The 18,497-nt window shown below is 45.5% G+C and overlaps 1 protein-coding gene across 2 annotated transcripts in view; it reads left to right on the forward strand.

The window, feature by feature from the left end:
* Positions 1–18,497, forward strand: part of TNRC6B (trinucleotide repeat containing adaptor 6B) — a 216,385-nt gene that overhangs the window by 131,092 nt on the left and 66,796 nt on the right. For both annotated transcript variants that reach the window (XM_068252030.1, XM_068252031.1), the window contains exon 6: positions 9,607–12,024. In XM_068252030.1, coding sequence (XP_068108131.1) covers positions 9,607–12,024 — 2,418 coding nt within the window. The remainder of the gene's footprint in view (positions 1–9,606; positions 12,025–18,497) is intronic.

Raw genomic sequence — 18,497 nt, forward strand, 5'->3', positions numbered from 1 at the left:
AAATAATAGGAAAGCCTATTTACTTACTCGGGCCTTTCCTCAGCCCCTCGCAGCTGTCTGTCCCACGCTGAGAGCTCCATTCGCAGCTGCCGGCCCGGGGTCCCCGCGCGGTGCAGAGGACGACCTTGAGGTCCTCCTTAATGCACCTGCGTGAAGCGCCGCTGTCAATCCAGCCCATGTTGTCTGCGGCGTACTGCGCAAGCGCAAATCTACAACTTTCCTATTATTTGCCTGGTGATTCCTTTAAGGCAGAACTTTTAGCTGCAGCTCACACATAAAAGACATTTGAGCGCTGTGATTAATCTGCCATCAGATGGTATTTTTAGATCTGTCCCTGGAGATGTACTTTATGCAAATAGTAACAGCCCAGTAGTAGGAGCACACAGACAGCCGAGGAAGAGGAATTGAGTCATCCAGCCACTCTCAGGTTTGTTTAGAATACAAAACTGCGGTGTCCTTTTAAGCTAGTGGTGGGTGTGGCACAGGGGGAAGGGGACTGAGCAGTTTAGAGGGGGGGGTTGACCATAAAATTTGCATTATAGGACCCCGAATCAGGGGAAAAAATGATTGCACGAAGCCGATGGTGGGCTAGATTGCCTCCTCCTAAAGGTTGCCATACACTGGTCGATTTGCCATCAGATCGACCAACAGATAGATCCCTCTCTGATGGAATCTGATCAGAGAGGGATCATATGGCTGCCTTTACTGCAAACAGATTGTGAATCGATTTCAGCATGAAACCGGTCACGATCTGTGAAGCTGCCGCCGCCCCCTTCCACCGTTTATATTACCTGCTCCGCCGGCGGGTATCCCCGGTCTTCGCTGTGGTCTTCTCCACACTGGGCTCCAAGTCCGGCTGGCTTCACTGAACTTCCTGCCGGGAAGTTTAAACAGTAGAGGGCACTCTACTGTTTAAACTTCCTGCCGGGACAGGAAATTCAGTGAAGTCAGCCGGACTTGGAGCCCAGTGCGGAGAAGACGACAGCGGAGACCGGGGGATACGCGCCGGCGGAGCAGGTGATGTATTGCTGCTAGCGTCGGTCGTCGGACAATCGAACGCCGCTATCGACGCACTCCCAACCCGCCGGCGATCGAGCAAAATCTTCCGCACGGACGGATCGACAGGAACGATTGATTTCGGACGGAAATCGATCGTTCTGTCAGCGTTTGCGCAACGATTTCACAGCAGATTCGATCAGTGATCAAATCTGCTGTATACTGGCGGGAAAATCGTTAGGTGTATGGGCCCCTTAAGTCTCCAGAGGCTGTTTGTTGTCCTCTGTGTACCCATACCCGATCGTCTTACCTCTCAAGCCTTCTGAAAGTTCCTCCAAGCTTTGCCAAGCGATTCTAAATCATGCATGTGCGAGTTTTGAACTGCACATGCTCAGTGAAGGAAAGCACTTGTGGATAAGCTCTTTGGCTGTGCGTGCGTGGCTTGGAATTCCCACCTGCGCGCTTTGGAACTCACATCTGCATGCAGTTCTCAATCTCGCAAAGCCACTTGGAGGAACTTCCGTAAAATTATTAAAAGGGCACCAGTTGAATACTTGGAGGGAGTGGGAGGAACCTTGAAGACAATGAGTTGGGACACTCGGGAGGAGATAATCTAGCCCACCACGGCACAGGGAGGTGGAGGCACCCAATATATCTTAGATATACTCTAAAGGGTTAAAACAGAAGAGCAATATCTTTCCTCTTCAGATAAAAACACCAATATAGATTTTTTTCTCAAGCACTATTGAAAGGTTGACAACACGTTTTGCAGGTCCTTGCCCTCTTCTTCAGGTCAGTAATAAAGACAAGTGCCTTTTCTTATGACTGTGTGGAGCATGGATGTCTCTAGAGACTGTCACTGTGTGGCGTGTAGAGGCACCCACACTTCACACAGTCATAAGAAAAGGCACTTGTCTATATTATTGACCTGAAGAAGACGGCAAGGACCTGCAAAATGTGTTGTCAACCTTACAGTCGTGCTTAAATAAAATCTTTTTGAAGTCCTACTGGTGTTTTCACCTGAAGAGGTAAGATACCTCTGTCCGTTTTACTTAAAGGGATACTGTAGAGGGGTCAGGGGAAAATGAGCTGAACTTACCCAAGGCTTCTAATGGTCCCCCGCAGACATCCTGTGCCCGCGCAGCCACTCACCGATGCTCCGGCCCCGCCTCCGGTTCTAATGGTCCCCCGCAGACGTCCTGTGCCCGCGCAGCCACTCACCGATGCTCCGGCCCCGCCTCCGGTTCACTTCTGGAATTTCTGACTTTAAAGTCTGAAAACCACTGCGCCTGCGTTGCCGTGTCCTCGATCCCGCTGATGTCACCAGGCGTGTACTGCGCAGACACAGACCATACTGGGCCTGCACTGTGCGCTCTTGATGACATCAGCGGGATCGAGGACACAGCAAAGCAGGCGCAGTGGTTTTCAGACTTTAAAGTCAGAAATTCCAGAAATGAACGGGAGGCGGGGCCGGAGCATCGGTGAGCGGCTGCGCGGGCACAGGATGTCTGCGGGGGACCGTTAGAAGCCCCGGGTAAGTTCAACTCATTTTCCCCCGACCCCCCTACAGTATCCCTTTAACTTGTCTCCTCCGTTCACCCTGGGGCACCTTGAAAATATTTTAAAGCCGTGAAGGGCGCCCTCACCCCAAAAAGTGTGAGAACCACTGTTGTAGGCATTTCAGGGCACTATTGCAGAGGCAGGAGAGGGATGGGAAATGGCCGGATTTTTGTTTGTTTTTCTCGGCCAGCCAATGTGGACGAGAATCACAGATGTTTGAGGCTCTCTTATAAGCCATGGTAAGCATTGCCATCAATAACATTAATGGGACATATGTCCACATTACTAACCCACGTTCCTGTTTCCATACAAGCAGTATCCTCTTTCTTACTTAGAGGTAGTGCTGTATTCTGCGTTCTTTTGCACACAGGGTCATGTTTTAGGAAGTTGCAGTTCCGTTTAGCATTTGGGATAGCTGCGTCCCCTCCCCTGCTTGTCTTTTGCACACAGGGTCATGTTATAGGAAGTCGTAGTTCCGTTTAGAGTTTGGGATAGCTGGGTTCCCTCCTCTGCCTGTGGCAGGATAGATCTGGACTGTATTCGGCGTTCTTTTGCACACAGGGTCATGGTTTAGGAAGTTGTTGATCCGTTTAGAGTTTGGGATAGCTGCGTCCCCTCCTCTGCCTGTCTTTTGCGCACAGGGTCATGTTTTAGGAAGCTTCAGTTCCGTTTAGAGTTTGGGATAGCTGCGTCCCCTCCTCTGCCTGTGGCAGGACAGATCTGGAGCACAAAGGTTCCTTTCTGTGGGATGCCAGCAGTGTACACGATGTTCTGGAATAGCATTTCAGGCTGGAAGAATCCCTTTCACATGCTGAGGCCTCTAGAGGGGCAGCCCTTCAAGTGTCCAAACTTCTGGCCAGACATCCGTAGACTCCAGCGTAGGTCTGCAAGCTTGGCTGCCGTCCCTCATGGGGAAGTGTGTGTGCGCGTGTATATATATATATATATATATATATATATATATATATATATATATATATATATATATATATATATATATATATATATATATATATATATATATATATATATATATATATATATTCCTGTACTTGTTGGCACTTGATAAATCAATAATATATTTATTCCTGTAGGGGTCGGTCCACACTTGTCAGGTTGCAGATCGGAATGCGTTTTAAATGGTTAAGTTTTTCTAAAAACTGATCCGTTTTTCAAAATGTTGTGCTTTTGCAGCATGCGTTTCCAGTCCGTTTGTAAACATGTCAAAAATGTCTCCTTCCTTCCTGGATTTTGCAAGGGGGGGGATTTTGCAGGGGGGATTTTTGAGGTAAAGACTCCTCATTCAGCCGCGGGATAGCGGCGTTTTAGCTGGGGCAAGCATGCCCATGATGATTATAAGCTAAAAAGCGAGTTTTTAACTCTCTTCAGACTCTCTATAAGAGCTGGTCCACACTAGGTCCGGAAACGTATCCGTGGCTGCGTTTTTCAAACCTGATGAAAAACGGAGTCCCGGATACTAATGTTTAAAATAGCAGCCAGCCTCACCCAAGTAAAAAACGGATCCGTCTGTGTTTGCGGGGACCCGTTTTCAAAACCTGAACGGAAGGTCCGGACCTGCTGCATTTTCACGCAACGGATCAGGACCACGGATACACGCAGGGGTAGTGAAAGCAATGAGAAAACGCATCTCCAACTCCACAGACAAAAAACGGATGTGAAAACGGATAGCCTGAGCTTTATGATTGGCCCAAAAAATCCTCCCACTCCTTCCTAATGATAGAGACGTTTTCTGTCAGGGAAAAACCTGAACGGAAACCGATACAAAACTGATGCAAAACTGATGCACTTTCATCAGTTTGCGGTACGGTGGGTACTTCCCCTGATCCGGACTGCAGTGTCCGTCCTGCAACCGGGTCTAGTGTGGACCCAGCCTAAGTGAGTATCTGTTTTTGTATTTTTAAATTCACTTCAGATTCCCTTTAACCACTTCCGTACCAGCAGTCTCTGCCCCCTTACAGTGGATCCAAGATAAACTTTTACTCATTGGATAATTGTGTTCCTTTCATATAGTTTATAGGGAATTCCTCAAGCCAAATACTTTGTTTTGTTTTAATACTCTTAATTCCCTATAAACTAAACAAGCCTCGCCCAAATTTTTACACAGAGCCTTGGCACTGTAGTAAGTGCTTATGGGATCTGGGCAGGAGGAGGTTACTAGCCATTGATTTCAGAGTCAGAGGAGAGGGGACTGAATTTGTCACATTACACACAGGCAAGCTGATGGCATCTCCAGCCCTCAGCCTGTGACAAACAGAACATGGCCGCTCTGATTGTATCACAGGAATAAATTATCATAAACTGTTGAATCTGTTTGCAGCTAGATATGCTGCATCTAAACTTTAGATAAGATATACAGGGAGTGCAGAATTATTAGGCAAGTTGTATTTTTGAGAAATAATGTTATTATTGAACAACCATGTTCTCAATGAACCCAAAAATTAATATCAAAGCTGAATATTTTTGAAAGTAGTTTTTAGTTTGTTTTTAGTTTTAGCTATTTTAGGGGGATATCTGTGTGTGCAGGTGGCTATTACTGTGCATAATTATTAGGCAACTTAACAAAAAACAAATATATAGCCATTTCAATTATTTTTACCAGTGAAACCAATATAACATCTCAACATTCACAAATCTACATTTCTGATATTCAAAAACAAATCAGTGACCAATATAGCCACCTTTCTTTGCAAGGACACTCAAAAGCCTGCCATCCATGGATTCTGTCAGTGTTTTGATCTGTTCACCATCAACATTGCATGCAGCAGCAACCATAGCCTCCCAGACACTGTTCAGAGAGGTGTACTGTTTTCCCTCCTTGTAAATCTCACATTGTATGATGGACCACAGGGTCTCAATGGGGTTCAGATCAGGTGAACAAGGAGGCCATGTCATTAGTTTTTCTTCTTTTATACCCTTTCTTGCCAGCCACGCTGTGGAGTACTTGGACGCGTGTGATGGAGCATTGTCTTGCATGAAAATCATGTTTTTCTTGAAGGATGCAGACTTCTTCCTGTACCACTGCTTGAAGAAGGTGTCTTCCAGAAACTGGCAGTAGGACTGGGAGTTGAGCTTGACTCCATCCTCAACCCGAAAAGGCCCCACAAGCTCATCTTTGATGATACCAGCCCAAACCAGTACTCCACCTGCACCTTGCGGGCGTCTGAGTCGGACTGGAGCTCTCTGCCCTTTACCAATCCAGCCACGGGCCCATCCATCTGGCCCATCAAGACTCGCTCTCATTTCATCAGTCCATAAAACCTTGGAAAAATCAGTCTTGACATATTTCTTGGCCCAGTCTTGACGTTTCAGCTTGTGTGTCTTGTTCAGTGGTGGTCGTCTTTCAGCCTTTCTTACCTTGGCCATGTCTCTGAGTATTGCACACCTTGTGCTTTTGGGCACTCCAGTGATGTTGCAGCTTTGAAATATGGCCAAACTGGTGGCAAATGGCATCTTGGCAGCTGCACGCTTGACTTTTCTCAGTTCATGGGCAGTTATTTTGCGCCTTGGTTTTTCACACGCTTCTTGCGTCCCTGTTGACTATTTTGAATGAAACGCTTGATTGTTCGATGATCACGCTTCAGAAGCTTTGCAATTTTAAGAGTGCTGCATCCCTCTGCAAGATATCTCACTATTTTTGACTTTTCTGAGCCTGTCAAGTCCTTCTTTTGACCCATTTTGCCAAAGTAAAGGAAGTTGTCTAATAATTATGCACACCTGATATAGGGTGTTGATGTCATTAGACCACACCCCTTCTCATTACAGAGATGCACATCACCTAATATGCTTAATTGGTAGTAGGCTTTCGAGCCTATACAACTTGGAGTAAGACAACATGTTTTTATTACATAGTGAATTTTCTGCACTCTAGTCAGGGATTCTCATAGTTTCTCAGCACGGGCAGCTCCTTCCCCCCTCAAACAAGCTGAAATTGAGAGCAAGAGACCTTTCTGTAAAAGGAATTAACAAAGCACACACACAGAGCCTGGAGGGGGCGTGCATAACTTCTCCCTATCACAGCAGAGGCAGCACATTCCTTTTTGGCTCAACAAAGCTTGACAATGAAAAGAAGATTAGCTATATTACAGAGACAGTGCAACTAGAAAAGGCTGCAGTATTCCAGATCACATTAGAACAGATATAGGAACTTATAAGATAGAAGAAATAAGGCTGGAAATTTTGTTACAAAATCTCTTTAATGAAGTTTTGGAGACAGTTCAGTGTAAATTGGTTAACAATCTCGATAACGCAGAGTGACATATGTATGTACAGTGCCTAGCACACAAATAACTATGCTGTGTTCCTTTTTTTTCTTTCACTGCCTGAAAGAGTTAAATATCAGGTATGTGAGTGGCTGACTCAGTCCTGACTCAGACAGGAAGTGACTACAGTGTGACCCTCACTCATGCACCTTTATTTCTAAATAAAATATTGGCGCCATAAATTGTGATAAGGACATAATTTAAATGGGGTAATAACCGGGACAAATGGGCAAATAAAATACGTGGGTTTTAATTACAGTAGCATGTATTCATTTCAAACTATAATGGCCAAAATCTGAGAAATAACCAATGTTTTCCATTTCTTAATCTTCCTGTTAAAACGGATTTAAAAAAAAAAATTCTTAGCAAAATGTACCACCCAAAGAAAGCCTAATTAGTGGCGGAAGAAACAAGATCTAGATCAATTAATTGTGATAAGTAGTGATAAAGTTATTGGCGAATGAATGGGAGGTGAAAGTTGCTCGGATGCATAAGGTGAACAACACTGTAGGCTGAAGTGGTTAAATTATAACTATCATTGCAGTTATACTTTAAAGAGGAACTCCAGTGAAAATAATGTAGTAAAAAAGTGCTTCATTTTTTACCATAATTATGTATAAATGATTTAGTCAGTGTTTGCTCATTGCAAAATCTTTCCACTTCCTGATTTACATTCTGACATTTATTACATGGTGACATTTTTACTGTGGGCAGGTTATGTAGCTGCTCCTAGCTGTTTTGGCTGTTAGAGACAGCTGTAAACAGCCATTTCCTGTCTGTGAACCTTGTTACATTGTGGCAGTTTGCCCAGAGTACCGCGGTCCCAGAGCTTCTTGTGGAAGTGGTTTCAGCACAAAATCAGTCATACAGCTCCCCTGATGGTCTGTTTGTGAAAAGCAATATATTTCTCATGTAAAAGGGGGTATCAGCTACTGATTGGTATAAATTTAAATTCTTGGTTGGAGTTTCTTTTTAAGATTACTTCATTTTAAAACCACATTCTACCAGAGGACGTGAAAATAAGTCACTGCAATCTCCTCTCTACTAAATCCTAGATAACACTGTTCATCTCTGGGATGATAAAAAAAGGCCAGAGAGTTGAAAAGGAATAGCCGCAAACTCCCCTCCTTTCCCCAGGAAATTTAGCACAGGACTAGAGAGTAAACACGTGTAAACTAAAAAAAATTGCAGGAAAAGAGTGACGTAGCAGTGAGTAAAGTATAGAGTCTGTGCCTGATACATGATGAACACAAATTAACTGTTTTAATACACAGGAGAGATAGATAAATAGAATGTGTGGGTTTAAATGTACAGTAGAACTGTTTACATTAAAACTATAATGGATGAATTTGGATACATACTGTATTTTTTCATGTTTTCCTTATTTTCCCTTTAAAATGTATAACAAATATTACTTTTTATTACTAAATATAAAAATTTGCCCTCCCAAAAAAGCCTAATATGTCCTGAAAAAAAATATAGATCATTTAGGTGTGATAGGTAGTGATAAGGTTGTTGCCAAAGTAATCAGAGCTGTGCTGAACTGTGAAAACAACCTCAGTAGCTAAGTGAGGCTAAGTGAAGGAGTTGGGGGGAGGTCTAGCTTTAAAGGATGCCCGAGGTGACATGATGAGATAGACGTGTATGTACAGTGCCTAGCACACAAATAACTATGCTGTGTTCCTTTTGTTCTTTCTCTGCCTGAAAGAGTTAAATATCAGGTATGTAAGTTGCTTACTGTCCTGACTCAGACAGGAAGTGACTACAGTGTGACCCTCACTGATAAGAAATTCCAACTATAAAACACTTTCCTAGCAGAAAATGGCTTCTGAGAGCAGGAAAGCGATAAAAAGGTCAATAGTTCATAGATTTTAGCTCTGGCATACTTCAATGAATGTCATTGAGCAAAAAACAATAAAACAGTTAAAACTTAAAAAGTAGATTTAAACATAAAATAAAACTGTGGAATATCTTAAAAAGTCCTTTTTAGGAGAAGGAAGATAAATATAATTGTTTATTTCATTAGTTTATTTTCGCCTCAGTTGTCCTTACTCATTGCCCTTACTTGCAATGAGATAATTAGCTTAAAGGGATACTTAAGTCAGGGCTAAAAAATTAGGTTAACTCACCTGGGGCTTCCCTCAGCCCCCTGCAGCTGATCGGTGACCTCGCAGCCACGGTCCGATGCTCCTGGATCCGCCGGCGACGACTTCCGGTTTCGCCCTCACCGGCCGACAGGCATGGGAACGCGAGTGATTCTTCGCGTTCCCAGCCACAATAGCACCCCCTATACGGGCCGCATTAGCAGTATAGGGGGTGCTATTGTGGCTGGGAACGCGAAGAATCACTCGCGTTCCCATGCCTGTCGGCCGGTGACGGCGAAACCTGAAGTCGTCGCCGGCGGGTCCAGGAGCATCGGACCGGGGCTGCGAGGTCACCGATCGGCTTCAGGGGGCTGAGGGAAGCCCCAGGTGAGTTAACCTCATTTTTTAGCCCTGACTTAAGAATCCCTTTAAGGTTCTGCCAATGTCAGTATTTTAGCTCAAGAAGTGAGACGGCTGAGGCAGGAATAGATTCCAATAAGGACATGGTAAACATCAAGATTTTTGAAATTTTATTTTTGATCCAATTTTACCCACCTGCCTTTGCCCAGCCTTCTAAAGTAGACCTAATTTTATAGTTTTGGTTAATTTTAATACATTTAGGAAATAAACGAGTGTCTTGTTCTGCTTTCTAGCTAATCACTTTCCCGTTTTCTTTCACTTCCTAGATACATCGTCAGGGGCAGCTGCTACTTCAAATTATGCAAATTCCACGTGGGGCTCGGGAGCCCCCTCCAGCAGTGGCCCCACCGCAAATCCTCCCCACACCTGGGACAAAGTGATTGTAGACGGGTCGGACATGGAAGAGTGGCCTTGCATAGCTGGTGTGGACGCAGAGCCCCCTTCCGACAACGCCACAGACAACAACAGTGCCTCGAACCCAGCCTCGGAGAAGGGACCCCCACAAGGAAGCGCCACTAGCCACAAAGGAAGGGGGGGCCAGGGCCAGCAACAGCAGCCTGGCAGCGAATGTATCCAGGGGGTATGGAAAGCAGACCCCAAGGCAAAGCCCGTCCCGTCTTCCAACCCTGCTACAGAGGGAGTTAATAGACTGGGGAACTGGAGGAGCATGGGTGGTTCTGAGAGAACAGGGGCTGCCTCTGGTTTCAATAACTTTAACCCAAATACCAATCCGTCTGCCTGGCCGGCCCTGGTTCAGGAAGGCAGCAGGAAAGGAAACCCAGAGTCAGATGGCAGCTTCTCCAGCGCACAGCTTGTCCCTACGGGTCCGACCTCTCGGGAGCAGCAGTCAAAGATGGAAAATGCGGGTGCCGGTTTTGCAGCCTCTGGCAGGGAGACGGCCACAACACATCACACTGACGGACCAAAAAATGGAAACACTAACTCTACGAACTCAAATTCTTCAAACACCCTTGAGAACAAGGGAACGGCCTTTGGGGCGGGGTCAGGGGATGCTTGCCGGGGTTCTGATCCCTCTGCTCAAAGCACTGGAGATAGAAAGAATGGAGGTTTGGGCTCTTGGGGGGCAACGAGGGGGCAGTCTGTTTCGGGAGATGCCAACTGTGGGATCGGTAACTCTGGAAATAATGGACGAGAAAGAGAGGATGCGAGGAAGGCGTCTTCATCTCATAGGCCCAATGGGTCCAGGGGAGAATCTTGGGACAGCAAAAGTGGTGGAAATGGTTCTTGGGGATATGGCCCACAAACAGATCCCAGTGAAGTGAAATGGGGTGAAGGGAACAAACTGATGGCTGGAGGGGTGTCTCAGGGAGAATGGAAGCAGCCGTCTGGGCACGAGGACTTAAAGGTTGGAGAATGGGGTGGGTCGAACCAAGGAAATTCTAGCACTGGAGCATGGGACAATCAGAAGGGCCACTCACTATCGGAGAACCAGGGCAATGCATCATCAACGTCCTGCTGGGGCCGGGCCCCCAGCTCTGCAGGAAGTGAGGCAGGGGGACAAAGCACTGGAAGCAATCCTAAGGCTGGGGGTAGTGGAGACAGCCTCAACTCTGGCAGTCGGCGCTCACACAGGTCTGCTCTCCCAGACAGTCAAGCAGTCTTGCAGACCATGCTGAATCGAACGGACTTAGATCCCCGAGTACTCTCCAACTCGGGCTGGGGGCAAACCCAGATAAAGCAGGATGCAGCATGGGATTCTGAAGAAGTGACTGCTCGACCTGAAGGCAAAGCAGACCGTGGGACTGAAGGATGGGAAAACACATCACAAGCAAAGAGCTCAGGGGGCTGGGGGGATGCCCCCAGCCAAAGCAATCAGAACAAGTCTGGTTGGGGAGATTCTGCCCCCGTTTCGTCTGGTCAAGAATGGAAGGACACCAAAGCATCCGGCTGGAGTGACTATAAAAATGGCTCAACTGGTGGTGGTGGTGGTTGGGGTGGGGGCGGTAATAATGGGGGTGGGGTTGGTGGACGACAGGATGAAAAGGCAGGTCCTGGATGGAACAATGATAATGGTGCAAGCGCTGAGCAGGGTTGGGGCTCTCGACAACCTGCTCCTGGAAGCGGCTGGTCAGCAGGAAAGAACGGATGGGGAGGAAGCAACAGTGAGGACATTGAGCCTCCCAAAGGCCCTGGGGGCTGGGAAAGCTCAGGAAACAAAGCTTCCTCCGGTTGGGGGGATGTGGGTCAGAATGATGGTGGTGGATCCTGGAACAATGGGGCCAACTCTAACTCAGCACCTCGAACTGGCTGGGAGGAGAATAAGAGGTCCCAAGGAGGTGGAAACTGGGGAGAGCCAGCTAGGCCTCCGATTCCTTGGAACAAACAGCAGGAAGCTCCACAGGCAGCCCCACCTTCTGGCTCCTGGGGCTCCCAACCTCCTCCACCTCCTGGAAATGGTAGGCAGCCACCCAATCCAGGGTGGAAGGGTGGACCTACGCCAACAGTGGCCAAGGATGAAGAGCCAAGTGGCTGGGAGGAACCGTCACAACAGACCATCGGCCGTAAAATGGACATTGACGATGGTACAGCTGCTTGGGGGGACCCTAACAATTACAATTACAAGAATGTTAGTTTGTGGGACAAAAACGCGCCAGGTAACTCTGGACAGATGCCAAGGGAGCAAGCAATGCCTGGACCTATAGCCAGCAAGGGAGCACCATCAGGTATGGCACAATCCTGTTTATTCCTACACATAAGTTTACATGCCTGTGTTTCTTGTTTGTTCTCTAAATGTAGGAGATCGAAAAAAGTGTCTAAACAAAATGAGTGTTGTTTGAAGATAATGGTCGACACCACATCCAAGTATAAATTGGCTTTATTGAAGATCCATAAAATGCTGCGTTTCCGTTACTGCCCGCTGTTTTGGGCCATTGCTGAGCGGCTTCTAAAAGGGCATGTTAAACGAAACAGCGGGCTGTAGTGGCTACACGTCATTATATGGAGCTTCAATAAAGCTGATTTATACTTGAATGTGGTGCCGACCATTATCTTCAAACAAGACTGATCTTCACCATGTTGGTACAAGGGGTTGGTTCCAGCACAACCACAGAGGATTGCCGAGGTGCTGTTCCATGTTTCTTTAACAAAGCAGTGTCCAGGTGAAACTCGAAAAATGATATTGTGCAAAAGTCCATCTACAGGTAGTCAAGACTTACGAATGCCTGAATTACTAACGGACCGCCGATACGAACGGCATGGATTCTGTGTTTCCATGGGAACAAGTCAAAAAAAAAATTCAAATTGGACTTAGTTTTTGAGAAAATCGATTAAAAAAAAAATCAAGGAAAAATTGGCTTTTGAAATTGTGTAAACAGGTCCAAAGGGCAGAGGTGACACAGAAGGGGACACTGGGGGCACTTTAAAGGTGAAACCAATATATGAAATACTCATTACATGTAAAACGTGATTGCAAGCCTTTATATTTGTTATAATTTTGATGATTATGGCTTACAGCTTATGAGAACCCCAAAATCAAAATCGCAGACCATTAGAGTATTGTGAAAATGTTCAATATTCTCGGCACAAAGTGTCAGACTCTAATCGGCTAATTCATCCAAAACGCCCGCAAAGGGTTCCTGTTTCATATTTCAGTCTCCCCTTTAAAGTTGCATTACTGAAAACAATGGACTTTTGCATGATATTCTAATTTATAGAGTTATCATTTTATTGCTCTTGCAAATTCTATGCAGTTTGGAATTGAGCTAATAGAAGTCTGCAGGAAGTGTGGATCATTTCCAAACTGTATGCAATAAATTTGTGTGCAAGTCAGAATTAATAGCATCTCATTGACCAGCTCGCATGAGAAGTGCAGTTTGATGCTGGCTGGACTGGAATACCTCATTTATTTGTAAATGATTCAGCTGTCTGTCTTAATGCCTGTACACAACTAAAGCCGTTTCATGCAAAGCCTGGTACACACTATCAATTATAATTGGCCAATCGGCGACCAGTTTACCATCTCCATGTAATATGACAGTTTACCTACACAATCTGCTCGTAGTATTCAGTATCCCTTGACCCACATACTACACAGAGGTGGTAAAATTGTTCAGTGATTGGCCAATCCTAATTGAAAGTTTTTACAGGTTTAAGGATGCTAAGATCATTAAACCAAGGTTGACAAAAATTGGCCCACAGAGCAAAAAGTCTACTGAAATAGGACCTGATGCTCTTGATCTATTCAGGTGACATGTGTGGCCTTTCATGGGCTGTCTTGTATCTATAGAGAGAACTAATAAGTATGCCCCGTGTGTCTTTGTACTGCACCTGTGCGAGGTGTAACACAAGCAAAATAATGAGTTTATCAGTCATACCTTCAGATACGGCCTATTACAAGCAGGCTTCCTATAGGACAGCGCCCGTGACAAGTCTCCAAACACCATATAGGCACTACTCCTAGGAATGGAGGCCACAAGTGTGAAAGTTATAAACCCCAGTAGTACTGGAAAAGTATTTATTCAAAACAAAAAAGACAACGCATTTCACGGGTACTAGTCCGCTTCCTCAGGTCAATACAGTGCCTTGTAGCAGAGTGAATATGGTATGGGCGCCTCTGAATATCAGAAGATTAGAGGTGCCTGTACCATGTTCAATCTGCTGCAAGGCACTGTGCATTGTTGACCTGAGGAAGCAGGCTAGTACCCATGAAACGTGTTGATGGTCTGTTTTGAATAATTTTCCAGTACTGCTTTTTTATTTTTATTTTTTTTTTGTCTTCAGGAGCGATAAGAGATTACCTCTCCTTTTTAATTACTAGAAATCTGTAGAACATTAGGACTCTTACACTTGGGACGCCTCCATTCCTATGAACTCAGATAAACTTCCCCAAAAACTACATACCCAGGAGAGCGTCCATCCAGCTTCTGACAGGACCTGGAAAACCGAGCAGGGACGGTTAATTTCCCACTGGCTTATTCGGTGGAGCTACATATACTTACAACTTTCCACTCCATTTACGATACTGCACCATTGGGCCCTTGGTCTCTCTTTTTGCCTCAGTATTCTTGAGTATGAGGTTACTACAAGGATCATGGAAATGAGACTTCATGTCTCCTGTTTAAGGTATGCAAATCTTTCACGATTGTAACGGAGATTGGGCTCCTCGTACCCTTGTCGCCTGCAATGTTTTTGTTCCGTCGGGTGGTTGGTAGGCTGCAGCTGCTGGACATGACACCTTGTGGATAAGGAGAATACTAGGAGTACAATCTCCGTGAAAAATCGTGAAATGTTATGGATATCCTAAAGCAGAGTTCCCCAACCTTGTCCTCTCGGCCCACCAACCGTACATGTTTTGCAGAAAACCACAAACGTGCACAGCTGAGGTCATTAGTGTCTCAGCAGAGCTGATTAGCTACCTGTGTGGATTTCCACAAAACATGCACTGTTGGTGGGCCCTGAGGACCGGGTTGGGGAACACTGCAGGGGTGTTAAACATGCCTCAGTTAAGGAAATCTGATGACAATGTCTGACTTTGTTTTGGGCAGCCAGGAGACGTTGAACCTGTATGACGCATGACTATCTATGATAATCTCCAACAGATGTTTGTAAACATGATCAGATGGCAAGATATCTCTGCTAACAATGGCCTCAATTCACTTAGATCATGCTGGTGACAATAATGCTACGTACACACATGCGACAACGATCGTTCGTTATCAACGACGAACGAACTTTTAATTGATAAAAGAACGACCTAAGTAAAGTTATTTTCAAAAGGTGTGTAACGATCTGATCGTTAGAAGGAACGTTACATCAAGTAAAGCAACTATTGCGCCTGCGCATAAAAATGAAAAGTTCCATGGAGAAATAGCAAAATGCGCATGTCATGCCTAGTACGAACGACCGTTACCAACGATGTACTACTTTTGCAAACGATCAGCGTTGGGAAAAATCCGCCAAGCTAGATCATTCGTTTTGCACGATCTAGCTCGTCCGTCGTTAGACTTAATGGTCGTTGGCTGCTTTTTTCCAAACGATCGTCGTTTGAAAGGATCGGGGAACGATCGTTTCAAACGACTATAGTCGCATGTGTGTACGCACCTTAAAGGGAACCTTAACTGAACGGGGGGTAAAGAGTTTTACTTACCTGGGGCTATTACCAGCCTCCTGCAGCAGTCCTGTGCCCTCGGCGCCGCTCTGGAATCCTCTGGTCCCCCGCTGTCACTTAGTTTCGTTTTTGACGACTGACCAGTCGCCGGCCGCCATGCGTATTATTGGACGCATTCATCAATGCAATTAGCGCTATTGCTATTCTGCACGCGTAGATATGCGGCAACGCGTATTTTTGTACGCGTTGCGGTCCGCAATAGCGCTAATTGCATTGGTGAATGCGTCCAATAATACGCATGGCGGCCGGCGACTGGTGAGTCGTCAAAAACGAAACTAAGTGACAGCAGGGGACCAGAGGATTCCAGAGGGGCGCCGAGGGCACAGGACTGCTGCAGGGGGCTGGTAATAGCCCCAGGTAAGTGAAACTCTTTACCCCCCCCGTTCAGTTAAGGTTCCCTTTAAGGCAAGGGAAAAACTTATCACCACACATCCATCGGTATTTTCAGTGTTAATTCACTAAAGAAACTTGCCTTATTAATGTGTAGTGATACATTTTCATAGAGTGTTATCTTCAGTTCTTAAAGCGGTATAAAACTCTGACATAATAATCAATAAAAACATGTTTTCCTACTTTTTATATCCCATACATTTATATTTGCTTTTGTGCATAAGTATTATTATTCATTTAGAAATTACAAATTGTCAAAGTACTTTTTTTTTTTTTTGCTCTGAGAGCTGCCGTTGCATTTTATTCATAACTGGTGTATTCATATTCTAATGCATGCAGAAATGCTTTCTGAGTATCAGTCTGTGTTCTGGAGTGTCTAAATTGCCAGAGAATGTTAACATTCCTCAATTGATAAAATTAAGTAAACACAAGATAATGTTATCTCCAGTTCTAGTAAAAAAAAATGGTGATAGTATATAATATGCTGTAAATAATCTTTTAGGGCAAAGAAGAATTGCTGGGTTTCATACCACTTTTAAGTTTATCACCGCTGTAGTTATTCTTACATGCAGTTGGTAGGGAGGGGAGGAACACACACAGGTAGGATGTAGCTCCGCCCCTCCTGCTAGGATGATTACAGCCAGCCTGCAGGTGCAGTGTTTGGAAGCCAGGGAAGGAGAGAGAGAGACTGAGCCTGTTTTGTTGTTGTTTTCCTCTGTGTATGTGTACATATGCTTGATGTCTCTCTCTTTCCCCCCTCCCTGTGTACCTGCTGTGTATAGTTCTTTCTATACAGAATCCTAATCCCCTTGTGTATAAACTACTAAAAAAAACAAATCAGACATTTCACAATCCTGCACTTTTCATTGCAGTCTGTAGTGACACTCCATTTAAAGGGAACCTTAACCGTTGAGCAGAAAAAAGTTTCACTTACCTGGGGCTTTCCCAAGCCCCCTGCAGCCGTCCTGTGCCCGCGCAGCTCCTCCAGTGTCCTCCGCCGTGGCTTAGTTTCGTTTTCGGCCGACTGCCAGTCGTCCTCCGGCAACACGTCCTATTCTTCCGCATTCCCCGCCATAAAGCGCGTCATGCGCAGGCGCAAAGCCTGCGCTTTTCCTCGGGGAATGCGGAGGAATAGGACGCGTTATCGGAGGACGACTGGCAGTTGGCCGAAAGCGAAACTAAGCCTCGGGGGGGGGACCGGCATAACCTGGTCTTTGTTTTACGGGCACTATCTCCTTCTGCATAACTGGATATTGGCCACGAAGCCCTTGGCACAAGTTTGCTTACTAATCAGATGATTTTAATTGGCAGGCTACAAAGTATTGGCACCTAATGGAGTCAATAATGAGTTGGTCTCGCCTGTCTGTAGTTACTTATTTGGGTTGAAAAAGATACGTGCATCGAGTTCAACCAGAGAACAAAATACAACACCAGCCTGCACCCTCACATATCTCTGTTGATCCAGAGAAAGGCAAAACAAACCCTTACAAGGCATGGTCCAATTAAGCCTAGAAAGGTAAAAAAAATTCCTTCCCGACTCCAGATGACAATCAGATAAAATCTCTGAATCGACACGACCGGAAATTACCTAGTAATTATAGCCATGGATGTTCTTCATTACAAGGAAAGCATCTTGGCTCACCCTAAACTCATATATAGAATTTGCCATAACTATTTACTGTTGTAATGCGTTCCACATTTTAATGACCCTAATGGTAAAGAACCCTAAATGGCAAAAACTTTTTTTTTATTCCTCTATAGCACATCATGTCCCCCAGTCTTTTACAAAACCCTAAACACAAAAAAAGCTCATCTGCTAAGCTTTTATATCGCCCCCTGATGTATTTAATCCCCTCTAAGGTGTCTTTTCTCCAGACTGAATAAACCCAATTTATGTAACCTTTCTTGGTAAGTGAGACCTTCCATCCCTCGTATCAAATTTTGTTGCTCGTCTCTGCACCATATCTTTCCTGTAATGTGGTGCCCAGAACTGAATCCCATATTTCAGATGTGGCCTTACTAGAGAGTTAAACAGGGGCAATATTATGCTAGCATCTCGAGTTTTTATTTCCCTTTTAATGCATCCCAAAATTTTATTAGCTTTAGCTGCAGCTGCTTGGCATGGAATACAATTACTCCTAAAGGGGCCCATACACTTATACTATTTCCCACCGATATACAGCACATTTGATCACTGTTATCGAATCTGCTGTGAAATCGTTGCGCAAAGGCCGACTGAACGATCGATTTCTGTCCGAAATCGATCGTTCCCGTCGATCTGTCTGCGCGGAAGATTTCACTCTATCGCCGGCGGGTCGGGAGTTCGTCGATGGCTGCGTTCAAATGTCCAACGACCGACGCTAGCGGCAATACATTACCTGATCCGGCCGGCGCGTATCCCCGCTGTCACAACTGCTCATTCTCCGCTGGGTTCCGGCAAGCTACACTTCTTCCTGTCCCGACAGGAAGTTTAGACAGTAGAGCACCCTCTACTGTTTAAACTTCCCCAGACCGGAAGTGAAGCTGGAGCCCTGGAGCAGAGCACGGAGAAGACAGCGGAGATCGGGGGACTCGTACCGGCCGAATCAGGTAATGTATGCAGGGGGGAGGGCGGCGTCAGCGGCAGCTCCACAGATTGTG

Source organism: Hyperolius riggenbachi, chromosome 9 (assembly GCF_040937935.1).
Source record: "Hyperolius riggenbachi isolate aHypRig1 chromosome 9, aHypRig1.pri, whole genome shotgun sequence".
In the NCBI taxonomy this organism is placed as follows: domain Eukaryota; kingdom Metazoa; phylum Chordata; class Amphibia; order Anura; family Hyperoliidae; genus Hyperolius; species Hyperolius riggenbachi.